Source organism: Brassica oleracea, chromosome C5 (assembly GCF_000695525.1).
Source record: "Brassica oleracea var. oleracea cultivar TO1000 chromosome C5, BOL, whole genome shotgun sequence".
Taxonomy (NCBI): Eukaryota; Viridiplantae; Streptophyta; class Magnoliopsida; order Brassicales; family Brassicaceae; genus Brassica; species Brassica oleracea.
The window spans coordinates 3,438,828-3,460,430 of NC_027752.1; the positions used below are offsets into that span (position 1 = coordinate 3,438,828).

General features: G+C 32.2%; 3 protein-coding genes across 4 annotated transcripts; all 3 read right to left on the minus strand.

Annotated features, from left to right (window-relative positions):
• Positions 1-306: 306 nt before the first annotated feature.
• Positions 307-5,101, minus strand: LOC106295985 (sucrose nonfermenting 4-like protein). The gene is made up of 13 exons (XM_013732012.1): positions 4,531-5,101; positions 4,348-4,435; positions 3,953-4,114; positions 3,507-3,629; positions 3,324-3,383; positions 3,033-3,122; positions 2,554-2,688; positions 1,934-2,078; positions 1,562-1,735; positions 1,247-1,310; positions 1,084-1,153; positions 797-914; positions 307-670 (listed from the first exon to the last, which is right to left on the minus strand). The coding sequence occupies exons 1-13, from the start codon at positions 4,656-4,658 to the stop codon at positions 576-578; spliced, it is 1,452 nt and encodes a 483-aa protein (XP_013587466.1). The 5' UTR covers positions 4,659-5,101; the 3' UTR covers positions 307-575.
• Positions 5,102-9,123: 4,022 nt separating this feature from the next.
• Positions 9,124-9,525, minus strand: LOC106294076 (nuclear transcription factor Y subunit B-4). Its single transcript, XM_013729693.1, has one exon. It carries the CDS (start codon positions 9,523-9,525, stop codon positions 9,127-9,129), a length of 399 nt encoding a protein of 132 aa, XP_013585147.1. The 3' UTR covers positions 9,124-9,126.
• Positions 9,526-18,937: 9,412 nt separating this feature from the next.
• On the minus strand, positions 18,938-20,570 carry LOC106293945 (E3 ubiquitin-protein ligase RNF144B-like). 2 transcript variants are annotated; one of them, XM_013729579.1, is made up of 3 exons: positions 20,487-20,570; positions 19,287-20,389; positions 18,938-19,204 (listed from the first exon to the last, which is right to left on the minus strand). In XM_013729579.1, exons 2-3 carry the CDS (start codon positions 20,372-20,374, stop codon positions 19,126-19,128), a joined length of 1,167 nt encoding a protein of 388 aa, XP_013585033.1. In that variant the 5' UTR covers positions 20,375-20,389; positions 20,487-20,570; the 3' UTR covers positions 18,938-19,125. The 2 variants fall into 2 exon arrangements, with proteins under 2 accessions (XP_013585033.1, XP_013585031.1); XM_013729577.1 differs by having other exon boundaries at positions 19,287-20,385; positions 20,487-20,562.
• Between the last annotated feature and the right edge of the window lie 1,033 nt (positions 20,571-21,603).

A 21,603-nucleotide genomic window follows, 5' to 3' on the forward strand; every position in this document is an offset into this window, starting at 1 on the left:
CTGCGAAAAGATGATGTACTACTTGATAGTGTACACAACAAGGAAGCACACAAGGAGCTGAGCTCAGCCCATGACATCAATTCAGTAACGACAAAGCCCACAAGTGTGCAACGGTCATATGGAGAAAAGAGGAAGTGTAGGATGTGCCTCTCCATAACCAATTTGATACTCTCTTATCCATACCAGAAGGACAAGATAGCTTTACATCTGTATGAGATAGCTGTATCAAATAGGACAAAGACCATAGTCTAGTTGGTTCCTCATGTTACTATAAAACCAGGATGTAAGAGACTTGAGAAGGTTAAGGAAACTAAAATATTGTTCAGTAAAAGATACATTGTTCTCCTATCTTTCACACTACCAAGTAATAATTTCGATAGCCAATAATATCCTTCACAAGAATGGGAAACCCGTTCAACTAAAAATAACAATGAAACAAGTTCGTAGAAAATTTACATGATTCCTTGCCAAAAAACACAATAATAAAAGAAAAATAAGCAAATTGTTGGATAGTTTGCTTTGAGGAAATGAGAAAAGAGAGTTCTGAGGTAGCACAGTTTTGTCGTTGTAGGAAGTCAAAGACCGAGTAGGAATCGAAAAACATCACTCAAAGATATGATACCTTCAACACGTTTGCTCCCTGCTTCCACTATCACCAGCCTCCTTACCCCTGTTTTTTTTTTTACCCAACCAAACCCCAATATAAATATACTTCTCTCATTTGATGATGTTTATGTGTGTGTGCAATGAAAGCAAAGTCAAAGCTTGAAGATGTTATCGAAGGAGATGGTCGTACCTGGATTCGCTAACCGCTCGATCACTTTACCAAGAGAGTCTGAGCGCAAGCACATGTGACATCTCTGCCCGTTGAAGATTCCGTAAGGCGGACTCGCATCTTGCCCCAACTGCAGCGCCTGAAACCACACACATTTTTTTACCACATTAATCTCTCTCTTTCTCTTTTCATTCTTCTATCTCATACGTTCGCACAATTTAGAAAAAAGACAATTTCTGAAGAATGCTCAGCTTAGACTTGAAAGATAACATTGATGAGACATGGGATGCATCTTGACTTCTGTTTACCTGGTGAACCGTCATGTCATCAAGATGAATCTGTGCGTATGCCTTATCTTTAGCCAGGGCAGTTATGTCACTGGCCAATGAAAAAAGATATGTGATTAGAACACCCGGCTTCAGAACTGGAAAGCAGAAGACAGATCATGACGACTGATGGATTCATGTTTACCTTCGAGAGTATATGTCAATAAGCGAGTCATTGTCATCCACTACAGGAATTGAACTAACTCCAGCTGTAAAAACCAGAAACACACAAGATATTAGAAACATAGATGTAGCCCGACTCGCATGCAATGCATCATGTGAAATTCTGAAATCTATTGATTTGAATTGATAATATTCCTGTAAACACAACTTTGATAAGACAGGTCGAAGAACACCGCATGTTCAGCTACTAGGTAAGATAACGATCTATGAAGAAGATTTAAATCCGATTGAAACGTCACCAATGTATTGATGAAAACAGGAGCAAAAACGGATTTACCTTGAACTAATAACGAGAGCGCAGAACCCAAAGAAGCGTGTGGTCTCAATGTAGCGAGAGGTTTGCTACTTGATTCTCCGATTCTAGGAACCCAAGTACCCAGGGGAATTGAACAAATGGGCTGCTGAAGGATTGGCAAAGAGCTAGACGAATGTCTAAAGTATCTGCATATACCTGGAGTATTATGTGTCATTAGGGCTAAAGTGTTTGATAAGAAGCATAAATTTTCACAAATGTGTATACACAACAGAGAAAACTGTTACTAAAATTTGGGGAAGGCTATTCCAACTATATGTTCTAACTTCCCTCCTATAGTCAATGTGGAGCGCTTATCAGTGCCTTATGATCTTATTCACAATTGAAGGACCTTACATTTTAATATGCCTGATAGCGAAGCAAGATGCAGTAACTGCGGATATGACCCATCCTGCAGAGAAGAATAAATAACTGGAACGGCTGCCACCTTATTTTGCAAAATTTTCAGGGCAACGTCTTTCAGATTATCATAGGGCCCAACCTGATTGCAATTTATGAAAACATTAATGGTAAAACAGAAAATCTTCTAGCTCTTTTTACTGAAAAGTGTAAACTGCAATAGAAGTTTCTAGGATAAAGATATGTCAGTGAAAGCAAATGGAAGCGGACAAAAGATAATTTAGTAAACAAGTCGACAAGTAGACATGCATATATGAATCAGTTACAATCCTAAATGAATAAACCTCCCGATCCAAAAGTGAAACAGTCCTGTTATTCATTTTATTTTGTTGCTCAAAAAAAAATTCATTTTATTTTGAACTTATAACGTTTAATCAACCGCAGATATATGCGAGTCTAGATTGCTAAAACACTCGTCAAAAGTTTGTAGATCGAGATAACAACAAGATCTTTTTCAACGTAGAAGGAAAAGATAATCAAGAGAGATGATCATTTAGAGGAAGCTAAATGAAAAGATGAGCAGTGATAGCGGTAGAGAGCAACAATACGAATCTCACCTGAACAAGTGGCCTAGGATACGGTCTCCCAATTCCATCATATTGTCTGCTAATATGAGCCTTCCCCTCTTTCCAGGCTGCTACTGTGTGCGTCTCAAGCTCTTCTTCTGTCAAGTTGGATCCATGCGTTCCAAGCTGCAATTTCACAGAGTTGCTATTACCACGCAAGAGTGAAAAACTTCATACTGAGGAACCTAATCAAAGATCTACATAAATTTCTAGGTAATATACTTGAAAACTACGGAAATCTATTATACTCCAAATTAATCCCACGTTTAGACACTAAATCATATGAATATTTGTGAACCCAACCTATTATCATTAACCCCCACTGTAGTATTATTATCAGACAGTAAAGCATATGAATCTCCCCATCGAGTTATTGACGTTAACAAAATTTCCTATTGGAAAGTTTAAAATGATACATCAGTCACTCGAAGGAATGCTCTAGCAATGAACAATTTCTTACAGAAGCCAACCTCTCTCAGTATTAGAATGAAGTCCAATGGACCAAGAACTCCAACAAATTGGCCTTTACCAAAGTCCCACAGAGGAGCCAAAGGGATTCCCTGAAAGCATCCAGAATTAGCAAAAACCAGAAACCCAGACAATCAAGATATAAATTGAGACGAAACTAGTTCTTTTAAGTTTCACTGCCTTCCCTTTTCAGGTCGGGATGCAACAACATTAGAATGTCATACATGACTGAGGGACAGAGAGAGGAACATCCAAAAAGATGAGAAGCTGACACAATATTAAATATCGCAAACCTGCTCATAGAGTATATGGAATGCTTGCTTTACTGGTAAATTCACATCCAATGCAATAACCTGTAAAAGTTTACATTCACCTTAGACAATTTCCGGCTAAGATGACAGAAGGTAGTCTCATCGATAATATACAGGATATGAAGACAAAAATCATCAAACAGTAAGAAAATGAAGAAACCAGACCTTGCCCGATTCAGGGAGCAGCTCGTATGCAGTGCGGTTTGACAATAAAGCAGATATACGGTGACGGGACATCTCCAAATCAGCCGCTGACATCCTAGGTATAGAATCCTGGGAAGGATCAACCTATAATATCACCATGTAAAATGAGTCAGAAATTCAATTTGAAATTTAGTCTAAAGAGGATTATGGAACTTAAGGCTCCTGATATATATATATATATCAAATAAAACGCTATTATCCTAAACTATTTATTTCCCTCCTTTTTTTTTGCAGAAAAGGTATATTTCTTCCAAGGATTTCAGATTTGAAATAAGAAAGAAAAAAAATGAAGCGTCGTATTTAAATATTCGAAACACAACAGAAACTACTAAGCTGCTACTACTAAGAAAACAAACAAATCATAACACTGCATTTTCTGGAAAATAAAAGGTCATCAAATCCCTTACCACTCTCTGGGAGAAATCATCCACATCCATGTTCGATGGGCTAAAAGCAGCGGGAGGCATATCTGGTCCAGTTATAAATATCGTATTCATTACTCCACCATTTGCGTTTACAAATGGTTGGTGCTCATCGTGCCGCCATTCCCCATCAACATAAAACTTATACTGCATGAAAATGAAATAAGTGGATGTTACATCAGAGGCTTCTTAAGCATCTCAGGTCTTAATAGCCACGTTCATATTACTACTTGAAGCGAATGTAATCAACTATAACAGATGTATATATATAGTTCTCATGCATATTGTATCATGGATGTCACAGAGTCTATAAGGACTTAAAATTCTCCAGCAGGGATGAAGAAATAGTTATGAAAGAGATCAAAGTTCAAATTATTAACCTGATGATAACCCGGAGTCAAGTTGCAAATGACTTGAAAAACAGTAGGGCAGCCCTCAAGTGGTGACATTGGCACATGTTCCGTCCACCTGTTCGCATTCCCATTTCAAAAGTCAGTCTATACACTATACAGAGCAGATAATCACAAAGCAACTATCCTAGTCCTTAGCACAAGTCACCTCACCTTGTGAAAGATCCGCTAAGGAAGACCCTTCTACCTCCATAAGGCCACACGAAGCGAGTCGGAGTAAGAAGCTGCTGCCCTGAGGCAGCGCTGTTTCCACGGCTGGTATCCACTGTAGAACCAAACATCCCCTAGAAGATTCTTCTTTACACGTGCAGGGAGTTCCGAATTCGATTAAGCTATCACAAACCCGAGGCACCAGTAATCGAAACCCTAGAAGCCCAAATCACGATCTACAACGAGAGAAGAGAGAAATTACTGAGCTCTAGGCTGAAATTCATTTACACCAGAGCCTGATAACGAGCCCTAACTCGAGACACGAAACGATCTGGCGATGAAAGCGAAGGTCAACTGATGAGATAATACGCCGTCACTGGAGAACCTAATCGAGGAAAGTTTCTAGAAATTCGCGGCGCTGATCTTAAATTCGGGAAGGCGGGAGAGGATAACAGACGTCGATGATCGGAACCCTAATTTGGGAAGGCATTGTGTTGGATCTGTGATTGGGAGGTGAAGAATCTGAGGGCGAAGAAGCGCAGCAGCGAAATGTGAATGTTGTTTTTAATCCATGGAGATATGGTTTTTCCCATTTTCTTTTTTTCTTTTTTAATTATTATTTTACTAAAAACAATAGTTTCCCTAAATAAAAATAAAAACTATGTATATATTATATTCTTTTTCATTTCTGTTGTTGTAAAAGTATATATATATTATATTCATTTTCTTTACTATATGCAAGTACCAACAATAACATTATATTCTTTTTCATTTTTTGGTTGTAAAAGTATCTAAAATTATTCAAAAAATCCCTACTCTTGTGTTATATAGCATCCAATAAATTTTTTTTTTTTTTTGGTAAAAGCATCCAATAAATTTGATATGAATAAGTTGTGTTTACTTGTTTCTTTGAATAATTTGAGATATTGATGACATGTTTCTAATCTTCATTTACATCAGTCAATTATATTACTTCTATTTAAGGTCAAACAGTTGATCAAATTAACCTTCTGTTTTTTTAAAAAAAAATTGAACTATTATTTTGTCTTCGTCTTTTTCAGTTCATTGTGCATGGTAACTTAAAAGAAAATGAATCATTACAGCCTACACCAAGCTACTGTCGGGTTAACATCTATATATATAAGGAGAAAGTAGTCGTAATGTCATAAGAGGATTGCAACATTTGAGGGAGAAGGGACTCCATGTTCAGACATAAACGTGTTACCATCGTCCAGTACACACACTTCTCAGAAGACCCGTCGTATCCATGACCATATAATTTTAGCTGCATCAGGTTGCGTATATCAGTGAACAAACTATGACTACACTTGTTACCTTCTTTTTTTGCTACGAAACATTTGTTATTTGACAAGCTTGGACTTCAACTCATGCAATTTACATAATAGTCTAATAACATATGGTCTGGCTATTTCCGACAATAAACTCAGGTTAGATGGTGTGTTATCTATTCTATTTATTTTCACTGGCCGGATCAGTCGATAGGATATATAACGAAACTATAACTACATTTTCCAGAAGACTATAAAAGCTATATACAGCATAATCCAAAATATGTTCTGGTTGTTTGTTAGGTTGGTAAAGCCACAGCTTCTAGATTCACTTGCAAGCAGTGGCGGAGGGGGGCATCTGCCCCCAACTCATTCCGAAAATCCTATGTAAAGCATTGACTAATTTTAAATATCCCCTTCTGTTTTAACAAATATGACCTTAGTTTTATGAACAGTTTTAATTATGCCCCCTACAAACTTTTTCTTTAGCTCCGCCCCTGCTTGCAAGTTGTAAGCACTATAAACACATAGATACTTTGATTGACACAAACTATTTTAATTATCTAATACGAGACGGTTAGGTCAAAGGCCGCGCAAGGCTTAAATAAAATAAAGATGGGCGATATATATGTATAGCATAGGTAAGTAAGAGTAGGTCAACATCATTCAAGGTCAAAAATGATAAAACCAATCAGTGGTGAAATCTCAACTGGTCCTATATGATGATTCAAGGTTAGAGTTTATAAATGGTCTCTACAATCTACATGACGCTTCGCAGGTGTTAGAGGCAATCTATGGACCCAAACTTTCTAATCTTATTTATCTTTCACTTTTTGTTAGTAACCTAGTTTTGAAAATCGTCATAATATTTAATTACCTAATATATACAATGCAGACAATCGTTGAATCCAGCATATATATATCTGAAGCTTTTTACTTTGAAGGAAATAATTCTAAAGAAGTTGGGTCCGAATTTATATGTTTATACGAAGAAAATCCGAATTTAGAGAGGAACGGCCGATGAGAAAACAATATAAAGAGGTGTTTTTTTTGGGTCTAAAACGGAAGCTTTGATTAGAAAGGATCAGTTACTCAGTTGCAGGTACAAAAGAGAGAAAAAAATACAGTGCTGATTTTGCCAAAGAATCAGCGGTGGAGTTTGCTAAACGCGGAATAAAATTAAATGAGATAGCTTCGAAGGAGTTTGCCAAGATTCTGATATCATGGAGAATTCCCTTCAAGACAACATCGCTTTCCTGAGATTTCAGGAGTAGAACGAGCGCCTTAGAGTCTGAAAATACATTGAGACATCTAACTCGTGTAGAGACCAAAGTTGCCTATGGATGAATAACATCATCTTTATTGCTATTTTTTCGTCCACTTGAAATAGAGGTGAGGCCACGACATTACTTGATTTATGCATCTGCCTTTACATTACTTGATTTATGCAGCTGCCTTTATCTTGGTTGTACTAGAATAGATATGATGTTGCATTAAACTCGGTTGTACTAGAATAGATATGCAGCTACAGTTACAGTCATTGTACAAAAGTATTTTTTCTTTGAATAAATTTAACATTCATTCAAAAAAAAAAAAAGAATCAAAAGGAAAACCTAATCTCGTATATGTTTCTACATAGTCCCCAAGCTCTGAAATATCTTTTACGAATTAGTTGTTTTCTTACTACCTTTTTCTATTAGGTAGTTGTTTTCTTACTACCTAATAGTAAATAAATCAAAGAGACAAAAGATGATATCAAATAGATCTTTTCTTTTTCTCGAAGAAGTTTTGACATACCTGCATCTAATTCTTGATGGGTATCAAGTGCATCAACTTTAAAAAAATCAATAGCTGAATGTAAAATCATCATACTAAGTTATTATATTCCTTTATGTCCATGCTGCAATGGTTGTATGCAAATCATCATAATAAGCTTTTATATTTCACATGGACTTGTCCTCTTCATCTTTCTTTCTGTCTTCTCAATGGGCACATCAGATGTGGTGTGTACTTGTGGATACCTTAAAATATTCGCGCTCATGGTTCCCAAGGCAACCCTGCCTGCCTGTGCAGGAGCTCAATGCCGCGATTCCATGGTTTGAGCCAGTGGAAGCCAACATGTATCCTAGAATCATTAAGTACTTGAATGTCAGATACAACATTGTTAAGGTTTTAGTACATAGGAATGGTGTATTACCACATTGGTATACTAATGGTTTAAATGTACTAAGGAATGTTACTATCTTCGTATGGCCATTGCTAAATAAAGATCTTGATGTTTGTGATATCAGCTTTTGTCTCTTCGAACTAATCTCTTATATATGTTAATTGTTCAATTTTAGTTGATTAGAGCAAGAACATAACATAGTTGAGAAGTGGTCCCAAGAAAACTCTACATAAACTATAGGCTGCATCTTTCTTTGATGAAATATTTCTATATTTCCTTTTCTTATTTGATGATTTAAAATCACCCGATTTGCAGATAACCATAAAGCGAGCAGGTCATAAGATATACAAATCTTGAAAAAATATATATACAATTTTGGGTTTAGTGTACCCATGAGGTGGTGGTCCTTAAAATCTTGGGGTTATTTTTTTGAATTCTGGACCTAATACCCTCTATACGCAAACCCTAGACCCATTTTGACTATTCAGCTTTGCAACAAACAAAACAAGCTCATCTCCCGAATGGTTGTGCTAGGTTTGATTGGCTATTTTTGTCTTCTTTTTTGCAAAGAAGAAATATTGACTTGAACTTAATTTGAATTTTATTTTCTTATGTGTTCAGTTGTCCATTAATGTGAACTAATTACGTTATGACTTCACCAGAACCACCAAGAATCCTATTTCTAATAATAACTCATTAAAAATGGTCATGTCTCACTGCTCCTTTATCTTTGGTTTACATTAGCCACAGGCTCGAACCGCATATGTGGATGAACATTACCGTATATAGATCAGTATACCGATTTATGCATTGTGATACGCATAAACCTCTTCTTTTCTTACTAGCTTGCTACTTTTCAACCTAAAAAAGGAAATCATCTTAATAGCTAGTACCTTGTTTCTGCTTTCTTCTCCACTTCCATATCCATGTGATCCTCCGCTGGTTCAAACCAAACCAATATTTGCTTTGAAGAAGAAAATCTCATAGCTTTGTGTAGAGGAAGTACAAATATAAAGCAAATGTAAACATATACATTGTAATATAAAGATTCGACATAAACATTATTTATATAATCCTCTTATTCTTCTCTCTATAGAACTTTCTTGGCTTAATAGTACATGATTCAGGTCACAGAGATTCATCTCAACGAGCCGAAGAGCTGCTTCCTTTCTCCAAAACTCTACTATAACCACTTGTGATGTTTAGTTCTCTCTCATTTCCACTATCGTTGCTGCTTTTGTTGTTTTCAGCTCTTTCTCGCTCGGCCTCACGGTACTTGTGAAGATACCTCCCCACGGCGTCAGCATAGTTATCGAGGCCTAGAGTACTTAGAGCCCACCAGATGTCGTCTCCATTCACCGTCTTTCGATTCTCCCTGTGGCACTTGTCTGAGGCTTCGCAGGTAACAAAGCTGATGAACTCTGTTGCACACTCTTGAACTGTTTGTTTTGCTTCTTTTGAGATCTTTGCATTTGATGGTAGGATCTGCTTCATAAGTCTCCCTACATTGGCTATTGGTAGCAATCTATCTTCATCGGCCATTTTTCTCTTCTTATTGAGTTTATCAACTTTAGTCTCTCTTATCACCTTTTTATACAAGTGATCCAACACATGGTCCTCTCTATATATGTAGATGTGTATGTATGTGTATGCGTAGTATGAGTATATATATATATATATATGTCCTATGATGTCCTTGCACTTGACTATACCCCTTAACTCTAATATATTACATGCTATTTTAAGATTCTGTGTCACTATGGATGTGTGTATGTGAAGCTTATATAAGCATAATATAGTATGCTGTGAATGTAATTAGTTATCACCATCTTCATTTTTATCATTGATTTAGACCATGATTAACCCCAGTCTCTTAACTGGGGTTCTTAGATTCGGTTAAGAGACGGTTCTTAACTTTTCTTAGATTTTAACTAAGAAAAACTAAGAACCGTCTCTTAAATAAGAAATATAAGAGTCGTATTTTATCCGAAAAGTATAAAAAAAAAAAAAACCAAAAAGTGTCAAATCATGAGTTAAGAACCCCGGCTAAGAGACCGGAGTTAATCATGCCCTTAGAGCATCAGCATCGCGGAAACCCAATTCCGTTTCTTAAATTATTTTTTTTACCTGTTTAAAAAAAAAAAAAGAACCAATTGCAGGCCGTCACGTGTCGTGGACCCCGCAAAACAGTGTAAAAAACCCACAAACAAACATCTTTTATTTCGCAACAGGAAACCACGTTTCTTCCCATTTTGTAGGACTCACCCCACTTTTTCCCCCTGAAAATCCACCTAAATATCCCCGATAAAGATGCTCTTAGTTTTGTCTACTTTGGAACTCACGGTGAAAACACTCTATCTTCTTCCCCTTAGAATCATTCATGTTAGATTATCTCCTATGTACAACTATATAGAAATGACATTTTTCAATTTACTATCAATTATATTAAGGTGGAAACCCATGATTCTTAAAATAAAACCAATTGATTAATATTCCAACATGGACCTGATATTAGAATATCTCACGCATTAGAAGTAGAGATGCTTCTAGCATAATATATACAATATGAGTCAGTTTATCAATTTTGAATTGATTTTGGAGCTTAAAAATGTATGATTCCTAGTTTCCTATAGTGTATTATGATCACGTCCAATCATCGTTATTATGATCATGATATCATCATCAAAAATACACTTCACTACTGTTCCAAATACTGTAAAAAAGAACTTCTCATGCTGAGACTACCTTATGTATGTGTATATGTGTAAGTTTGAGATTGATGACGATTATTATATCATATCTGATCTTTAGGACTAGTACAGTGATTTGTAAATTATAAGTGGTCTATTTCATCAGTCTCTAGTAATTCAATTTTGTTTCGTCAGCTCACTGTATTAAGAAATATATAATAACATTATTGTTGCAATATGAAAAGTATTTTGATGAGTAATGCTAGCTAGGCCTTTATAGTAGAATCTTTATAGGTTACGCAACCAAAATATTAATTTTACATCGACTTTCAGCTATATGCTGGGATGAAATTTGATCCCGCACATTAGCAGAAAAAACAGATAACTATTTATATATCTAATGAACGAATTCACATATTGAGATGAGATTTAAGATAATGTGCACATGACAAGCATCTGTTCCCGTGATAAACAAACTAGATCTCGATCCACGCAACCACGCGGATTTTTGTTTTTAATTATTTTTATATAATTTTTTTTAATTCTAAATTGGTATATATTATAATATATATGTATATGTCATTTTTTAAAACATAATAAGATTACGATATATTTTTTTCACTGAATATATTTTTTCACACTTTCACATGTATTTGTATCTTTTTCTATATATATATATATTTTGATTATTATTTCATTATTAAAATCGTAACTATATATATAAAGATTAGTAAAATATTGTTTTATTGTCATATTCAAAGATATTGTAACATTTCACAAATTTAGAAAGTTTTTAAAAAATTAAACTTTTCGCTTCATAGATTTATATTATCAAGTATATAATTAAACATTTAGTTTTTGTTTAATTTTTAAAATAAACTATATAGTTTTAAATTTTTTTTCATTGGTTTAATGTAGTAAATATTAATCATTGTTAGATAATATGATTTTTGTTATTTAAAAAAGAATCTTTATAATTTAAAAAAGTAATATTGACAAATATTTAAATAATTAAGATATGAAAAAATAGTATTACAACCAGGGGCGGGCACATGTAGAGGTTAGGTGGGGCCTGTGCCACACATTGTTTTTATTTTTTTCTTTAGTAATTATCTATAATTTATGTAAACGCCCTTAATCTATAGATGATTTTTAATATGTGCCCCATATAAAATAAGTTGGTGGGTCCGCTCCTGATTACAACATTAAATTATATCTATTTAATTTATACTATCCATAAATTCAATAGATCATCTATTGTTTAAATCAAGTTATTGATAGTCTAATAAAAATTTCTGGTAGACCTAAAATTTAAATGATAAGATTATAGATTAAATGTAATATGACTTTATAGAAATATGTCCATTAGGTCCATTTTTTAAAAAAACACACATGAATCAAAGTTGTGACTTCTGTTTTAATATATAAGACTAGATTTTAACCCGCACGTCCGTGCAGATATTTTTTCATTTTATAAATGTATTTGATATTATTACAATTGTTTTAAATATATAATTTTTATTTTAGTATTATCTGTTGTATAACTCTATAATACTATTGTTTATATTTCTTATTCGGCTTTATTAATATATATATATAGTGATTTGTTTAATATATTTTACTTTGTTATTAATTTTTATTAGTTACTGATATATGTTCGAGTTAGGTACAATAAAATAACAATATGAAATAATCAAATTGATAACCTACTTCAAAATATGTATTTTCTTTAATTTAAACATTTTGCTATAATACATTTTTTAAATTTATTTATTTATATTAGAAATATACATATGTTTAAGAGAATTTTATATTTACATGTTGTGTTTAAAAAAATATACTTTAACATATATTATTTTAGTATTTTACGGGATTTATAAGTAAAAACACTATTTTGTTTAAATAATATAGCCCACTAATTTTAGTAAATTTTATACATAGTAGCATCTATCATATTATTTTAGTCAATTTTATTGATAGAGGATATTTTTGGATGTTATGATATAAAGTTTTCTATTTATATTTAATTAAGATTTTAAAATATTAGATTGCTTTAATTTTTATAACATATATAGTTTGTTTCTTCGTGGTGCATTTTGAAAAGTTAATCTTTATTATCTATGATTTTATCTTTTGTAAAATTTTAAATATTATCATTTTGAGTTTGAATATTTATTTTCAAATTTTATATTTTGTCAAGAAAATTTTGAAAAATTACAGTACTATTTTTTTGAGTTTGGAAGATTACATGAATTTTGAATTTGTTTTTTGTTACTACATTAGTACATATTTTATAAAAAATACTTGATTTTTTTTATATTTTATAATTCTTCTCAAGAATTAAAAAAAATTATAATTAAAATTTATTTGTTATTAATATTTTTAATGAATTACTAAATTTCATAGTTTTCTTAATAAAATATTTTTTAAATAGTATATGAACTAAAAGTTATTATATACTGTTATATTTTTGTATATAAACATTTTAAACAATATATTATTAAGAGTTTCAAAATAAATAAAAAGATAATATATAGTTGTAGATATAAAAGTTTAACCTATGTTAATAAATTTATTTTTGTATAAAAATATTATATAGTTTACGAATTTTAACCTATTTCAATGATGAGTGATAATTTGTTTAAATGAAACAATTAAATTTTGTTTTAATAATTTACCTATTTAATATAATTTTGTCATATTTAATTCATATAACACTTATATTTTTATATAATACAGAATTTAATTATAGTATTTATAAATAGTATATAATTTTTATTTTCTTGTTTTATAATAAAATTTTAGTTGACATTGATTTATAACAATATTATATTACTAATTACGAAATTAATTAATATGTTATTTTCTAATAATATTTAAATTTTTAAGTAAGATTTTGTTAGATTCTTTGTCAACAAATTTGTTATAATTAAAAAAATTAATTTCAAATATATAGTTGGTTTATTATTAATGTAAATAATCAAATATGACATATTAACTAATTCTTTAGGTGGTTCTACTATCACTTGTTAATGGTAGATAAAAAATAGGACTCTAAATTAATAGATTAGATAGTTCATATGATATGGATATCGTTTAACATTGTAGTGCGTTAAATGAGAATACTGGGCTATTAACTTATGATTTTTTTTTAATGCTGATTTATTATGATATTACAATTATGAGAAATATTACATAGACGATTCGACAACCGACAATACTACCTGCCTTATGAAGATCTAGGCTTAACTGTATCACATGAGCCGACCTGAGTCGTCCTACGAAGATCTACGCCAACCAGATTTACTTGCACCATGTTGAAGATCCCTTGTAAGTCTTTCTTCCGTAGTCTGCATAATTATTTAATAAATCGTTTTCTCCGGGAATTGAAACCTGGTCCTCCTTTAATGCACAATCTGCAAGAAATTGCATAGTTTGGGATTTGAACCCCAAACCCGAATGTAGAAGTCTTTAAACTTTAACCACCAGACTAAGATGATTCCAAACTTATGATTTATATCAGTAAAAAAACATGATTTATAGTTTGCGCCACCATCATGAGGTATCTGGATCGATCATTATATTAGCGTATTTGTGTTGACGTGCTCAACTAGTATTGTATTTTAATTTGATGTGCTTTTGTTTTCGATTGAGCTCAGCATTCCATTAATAAGACATCTGGAGAGACCAGACTTTATAATTTAATTATAAGATTTATTAATATACAGGCTTTCAAATAATATCTTACAAACCAAATGCTATCTACATAGTTTCTATTTTAGTGAACTGGAAAATCATTATAATTAAACTTTCTCTTGTAGCGATAATAAAATTTTTTAAGAAGATTTTACTTTCATACATAAAATATGAGATCCCACTAAAAATGTCACGTCTTTATACAAAAGTTATATATATATATACTATTGAATTGTGGCATATTTTTTTAGCAATATATACAAATTAGCTTTAGCTTTTAAAACCTTTACCTTAGACTCAGCTTTATGGAAATGCTACGAGTATATATAATAATCTAACCAACTAGCTTATAAACATAGAAATATATTATACATCACGTGGTCCAACTCCTTTTATCATGTATCCAATCGCGATAGCAAGACGAGACAATGCATAAACATTTTAGATGACATCCACATATATTTCATAATAGTATCATGAAAATATTTAAATAATCGTTTATTTTAAATATGCATATATATTAATGAGTAACTTTGATTAAACAACGTATGCGGTGGTCTAAATGACCTGATAATTATACACAACGAAAATGAAGTTGACCTAACTTTTGATTAGAGCATAGCTACTTTTGGTAAAAGAAATTATTCTTGATGAAGCAATGGTAAGCTTATGGAATGTCAAAACCTTAACATTAGAAAATATGAAATTCCGAGCACGTAATCCGCATAATATCCGGTACGGATCAAATCCCACTCGCTTGCATTTGACCTTTGTTTCATTAAAATGTAAATTATATACACTTACTAGCATACTGCACACGATCGAATTCAACTAGTATATATAATATATACAATATAAACAATAGCCAAGGACCAAGGTCAAATATTATAGAAAAACTGTGGTGGTTAAAAGCTAACCAAGGTTGATAATCTTTGCCACGTAATTGGTTTATATATTATGAGAATGTGCATAAAGATATATATGGATTCAACACGCGTCTGGTTTCGATAAATTTAAGCCACCGGAGACGTTCTGTGAAATGTAAAACGTACGTACACCATATAGCTTTGAATTTTAGATTGACTTACTACAATATAAGAATACATATACATATATTTATGTTAGAACTTACTACCGTCAAGGAATATGTTTACAAAACTTCAAATGTGTCATTTAGATGGAATACAAGTCATTTGGGTTTGAGTCTCGGCCACCAGAGAATTAACATTTGGACATCGTCGGCGACAGAGAACCATCTGTGGGGGCAAATGTTTTCTCGGACTAGTCTAGATTCATCTTGATGGGACCAAGATACCTATGTATAATTCTAAAAAAAAAATAGATGTAATATGCGAGTATGAAAACGTTCTACACAATTCGACTAGGTTGACTTAAGTACTATAACCGCACTATCTTGTTGTGTATAAACTAATTTCGATGGCATTGGATTTTAACTTTGAGATACAACTTTTCAACTAAAAGAGAAGTACAAAAAAAAATCTACTAAGAAAAAGTCATAGTAGAACCATTTCATTAATTTATTATTATGACATTTTTGATTATTTACTTTAATCAAGCAAATATATATTGTTGTTTTTAAATCTTAATGAATCAATTTTAACTATAAATTTAATTATTTTTAGTTCAAACAAAATCAATTGAGGAAAATCTAACAAAATCTAATTAAAATTTTCCAATGTTTTTATAAAATAATGCATTATTTAATTTCGAAATTAATACTATTAATACTATTATAAATTAATTATAAGTAAAATTTAAGAAACAAGAATAAAATTATATGCTATCTTTTATAAATTTTATAATTATAGTTTCTTGATATTAAAATAGAAGTACTATATGAAATAAATGTAACAAATTTGTGTTAAATTGGTAAATTAACCTATTTTATTTTTAAAATTCTTTCATTTAAATAAATAAATATCATTCACTGTAAATAAGTGTTAAAATTTGTACATTTTTTATAAAAAATAAAATTGTCAACATTGGTTAAACTTTCATATCTAAAATTATATATTATCTTTTTTGAGACTCAAAAAATATACAATTATTAAAATGATTATAACAAAATATAGATTTTATAACTAACCTTTAATTCATGTGTTATTCACAAATATGCTATTAGAAAACTCTAAAATTTAATAATTCATTTAAAAGATTAATAACAAATAAATTTTTAATGTTTTTAATTATAATAAATAGGTTGAAAAAATATAAAAAAAATATTTACAAAAAAAATCAACTATTTTTTATACAGTAGTACATTAGTTTAGTAACAAAATTAATGCACTATTATAAAATAATGTCAGATAAGAAAGATAAATAATAAGATTATAGAGTTACACAATATATAACACTAAAATGTAAATTATATGTTGAAAATGTTTACAATTATATCAAAGTTTTACATCAAATCTATTAATTTAGGGTCCTATTTTTCATCTACTTACAAGTAGTTTAAGTTAAACAATTACATTTAAATACCTTTTCTAATTATTTCTATTTATGCCTAACTTAATTATTATTTAATATATACACTAACCTAAATTTAAGGAATTAAATAACTAATCTATATTTTTTTAATAGTGATTTCAATTTATATTAACACTACTGTTAAGTAAATAATAAATTATATTTTATTTATTAATCTGAAAAAATATATATGCCTACTAATTCATATATACAACTGTACTTTAATTCAAATGCAAGAAACAAATTCTTTAAAATCTTCACCAAATATATAATAATATAATTCTTATAGATAGAGTTTAAAATTAGATATATATGTGATAAACTAAATAGTAATAGTTATTAATATTTAATGATATGCTGGAACATTTATTATTGATATTTTTTTTGAGTATAGTTTTACGGGTTATTCCAACAAACATATCAAATATAAAACTAATTGAAAAAAACATAAAACATACTTTAAGTTAGGCTTGGGCGTTCAGCTACCCATTGGGATACATGTTGGGTATTTCGAAATTCAGTTCTAATTTATATCATATCCTAGGTCACATTCTGGCAAATTTGTAAGTACGGATTGAGTTCGGATATAAAACATCGATTTTGGTTCTAATTTGTATCATATCCTAAAGTCTATAAAATTGCCATATATTGTTCCGATTCATGTTATATGGGTCCGGTTCGAATATATCTGAAGTTAAATCCAAAATTTAAAAGCAAAACATAAGAAATAAACTTATTTATATATAATTGGATATTTAAGGTACTTATTAAAAATTAAATACTTATATTTAGATATAATTTCAAAATAAATATAGAACTGAATATTTGAAATACATATTTATGTTTCAAATATTTTATATTTGTAATTAATTTGGACTTTCGGATTGGTTTTCGGATTTTTTTGGTTTTTTGGGTTGTTTGTTCGGATTCGGCTAATGACATTTCGAATTTGGATATGTGGTCTACTACTCTACAAAACCTGTTTAGAGATTTTTTATATTTCGGACCAGGAAAGCATCATTTTTTTGTTTGAGTTTGATATGGATTTTGGGTTACACATATTTCATGGCAAAACCTACTTTAAATAAAAAAAAATGCGATTATAGAAAGTTTTTAAGAAAACATTATTCAGCGCGAATCACAATCTAGTTTATAAAATAAACAAAAACCCGCACGGATCAAACTCTTGATGTGTTTTATATGGTATAAACGGACGATGCACAACCAATTAAAAACAGAATAAATCTAGAATGCTCTCATCTCTTTCTGAAAAGCATTTATCTTTTTCCTTAATCTATCAATTAACGGTTTTAATTGGAAAAGTTGTTAACGGTCTCCTAATTTTTGCTAGCTAATCGTATGCTTAAATTAATATAAAATTCGTTAATGCTGTCTTTGTAGCGCATTTGTAATTTTATATATGATTCTCATTTCACTAATATGTGTAATCGTGTACTCTTCCATCGATATATTCCAAGCCAGCACCTTAGTTAAAACAATTTTACAGCCTGCCTCGAATTATGTTGTACCAAAACTAAATCAATAACAGAAATGAACGTAAAGATAGTTAAATTAAAGTCGTAATGTGATAACTCTCAATTATTGGGGATCAATGCTATAAAGCCTGTGTTGATAACTGGACTTTGATCATGAACTTCTCATGTAATAAAGGCATTGACTTTGATTAGAATCTGTTGTGGTTTTTGTTGTTTTATAAATCTGAACTGGTTACTCTCACAATTTAGCCGGTTATCCAGATGAAAAAGCATTGCCTCGTGTTGATAAAAGACACCACCAGAGTATCATAATGCCACAAAACAGGTCAAATCATGTGATAAGAGAATCAGGCTTACTCAAACAAAAGCAAAAGACAGTTGATCAAATTCTCACCAATTCTGCCTTGGTCCACGCATAAACATATATGGACATTTTCAGGCTCTCTCGAGTTTCTCATTCTTCTACAAGTTCTGATTCATTCTACCTTGCCTTTTTATGCATATATTGTTTACAACATTGGTATCAGTTTTAACTATAAAACTCAACAATGGTCGTTTTCGTATTAGATTTCATTTGAAGAGAGAAAGCAAGTGTCGAATATGCATCACAAACTTGTTTGGGAATACAGAAGCTCACTAGCATATCGTTAATAGGAAACTATTTGGAATGGTCTATATAGTCTTTTTATTTGAAGAGAAGATTGGCATATCAGGCTCTTCAGCACGTTAGAAGCCTAGTCTTGTGGGATTCACCAGGAGACGACATCTTACTAGGGGCTGCAGTTGCATGACATTTTCTTCCTTGTACACGCAGCCCCACATGCGTAACAAAACTTGTGGTTGCAATGTCTGTGAGAAAATAAAAAAAAAACACAGAGTCAAAGACAAATAATATAAAAAACCAGTCTGAATAACAAATGTCCAATAATACCTGCAGCTAATGCGTTGGCACCCGCCATTTTTTTGAACGACGGTGGCACACTGGGGACACTTGATCCATCCCTGTGTCTTGACTAAAGACTCGAAAAGCGCGGCGTCAGATGTCAGGTAAGACTGGGACTTCTTGAACTCATCGCACGTCTTCTTGTAGTGCCATGGAACCTGGCATTTTTTGCAGAAACACAAGCCGCACTCCACGCACGTGCGTTCTACTGACTTCTTTTGCCGAGGATCAATGAGGTCGCGGTCGGACATCAAAAAGTTGCAACAAGGCTTGGGACAGTAGACTCTGTCTAAAACGGGGATGGCCTTCTCCTTCTTGCGGTGGATGATAAGATTAAGAGCATCATCATCAACAACACCTCTACAATCCTCTAGCACAAGTTCTTTCTCGCAACCGGGGTAAGGGCAGAGTACGGTGTCCCCTCGCGCTAGTTGGGATGAGACACAGTCCCTTATGCACGTAAAGCAGATGCGGTGGAAGCAACCGCTCCTCACCTCAAGTTTGTGACGAGTTGAAACGTGTGCGTAGCAGGCTGGACAATTCTCATACTCAGTGTTGGTGTCGTCACCTTCTTCAATCCATCTGGTTTGGGAAGCAATAGCATCTCTTGCGAGCTTAATGACAGAACTGATGTCTCTGCTGCGCAGAGGGAGTGCCTGGCAAGACGTGAATCTTGTCTGACGACGAGCCACATCCTCCAAAAGTTTTGCTACAATGGACTCGTTCGGTGGTGCAGCTTTACCTGTTACGTAATCCAAGATGATGGAATCGTCACAGAAGAATTGGATACTTTTGACACCAAGTTTCAACGCCCATTTCAGCCCTTGAACTATGGCAGCCAATTCCGGAGCTTCAGGGTGCGCCAGGACGCTTCGGTTTCTCAGAGCTTTGTTGGTCTCCAGTTTCGAGTTATCGTTCGAGTCACAGAGGGACAGGCCTGAACCACCGACCAGCATCGTATCATCCTTAATAACCTCTTCACTCACCAAACCCTTGGAGTATAACCGATACGTTGAGGATTCTCCCAGCGTAACAAGATCAAGCTTCTGCCTCGACAATTCCAATTCTTTATCCATGCTAACTTCTTCTGTCTGACGGCAATTAGTGGTTGGATTTATATTCAAACAAGGCTATGATGCAATTTATAAATCTTATATATTATTCAAACAAAAATCTGAAAAGAGAAACCTGAAATCAAAACCCGAAGCGAAGCGTGAATCAAAGCTCAGACCGAAGATGCAGCAGCGAGATCGGAGGAAAACCCTGAAAGTGTTTTTGATTTTCTGAACCATCAACCTTATATCTATATATCTGTATATATATACGCAGGAGGAGAATGGCTTGACATCTCTCCCAAGCAACTCACATTTTTTTTTCTTAATTTATTTGGGCCATATCTAACAATAATATTTTTCCAAGCCCATTAGACCCAAAAAAAAAAAAAAAAATCTGTCCGCGGCAAGAAGTAGAAGAATGAAACCAAGACAATAGAAAAATAAAATCTAAAAAAAAAAATTCAAAATTCTAAAAATAATTTGAAACAAATGCTTATTGCAATACGAGAACACCAAATAACAAAAAAAAAAACTGAAAAAAATGAAGAAAGAGGAATAAAAAGTACGGCTACATAAAACATTAGAAACAACATTAAACAAGAATATGAAAAAAATAGGAGAAAGTAAACAGAAAATCATGACCAGATAAAAATGGATTATACTAGAAATTTTGAAAATAAAAAAAAGGTCACATTTACGTCTCAGTAAAATTACTAAAATTTCAAAACATGAACAAGATAGGAAGTAGGCCTGGGCAAAATAACCGGAACCGAAGAACCGAACCGGAACCGAACCGAAATACCCGAAACCGGAACCGGACCAATACCCTCAAATACCCGAACGGTTCCTATATTTTTATATCCGAAATAACCGAACCGAACCGGAACCGAACCGAGAACCGAACGGGTACCCGAATATATAAAAATATTAATTATATATACATATAACATCACTAAATATATATTTTTAATTTAAAATTCTATTAAAAGTATTTGAAAATAGTTGAGGATAACTAAATTATTATAAAGTATCCAAACTACCCGAAAGTATCCGAAACTATCCGGATAGTTTTATCCGAAATATCCAAAGTAATCTGAAATATCCAATTTTTTTATCTAAATCATCCTAATCATTTGATATTTTACCTTAAATAACCAATATTTTGTCCAAATTATCCGAAGTACCCGAACTATCTGAACCCGAACCGGATCCAAATGAGAACCAAACTTTTTCCGGATATTTTCCGGTTC

What these genes read in the sequence shown, in the direction of transcription:
- LOC106294076 (XM_013729693.1), bottom strand. Translation starts at nt 9,525, where the DNA reads ATGGCCGATGAAGATAGATTGCTACCAATAGCCAATGTAGGGAGACTT.
- LOC106295985 (XM_013732012.1), bottom strand. Translation starts at nt 4,658, where the DNA reads ATGTTTGGTTCTACAGTGGATACCAGCCGTGGAAACAGCGCTGCCTCA. An exon ending in ATTGACATATACTCTCGAAG is followed by an intron (nt 1,154 to 1,246) that starts GTAAACATGAAT and finishes TTCATTGGCCAG; the next exon opens with TGACATAACTGCCCTGGCTA. An exon ending in ATGACATGACGGTTCACCAG is followed by an intron (nt 915 to 1,083) that starts GTAAACAGAAGT and finishes GTGTGGTTTCAG; the next exon opens with GCGCTGCAGTTGGGGCAAGA.
- LOC106293945 (XM_013729579.1), bottom strand. Translation starts at nt 20,374, where the DNA reads ATGGATAAAGAATTGGAATTGTCGAGGCAGAAGCTTGATCTTGTTACG. An exon ending in TGCCAACGCATTAGCTGCAG is followed by an intron (nt 19,205 to 19,286) that starts GTATTATTGGAC and finishes ATTTTCTCACAG; the next exon opens with ACATTGCAACCACAAGTTTT.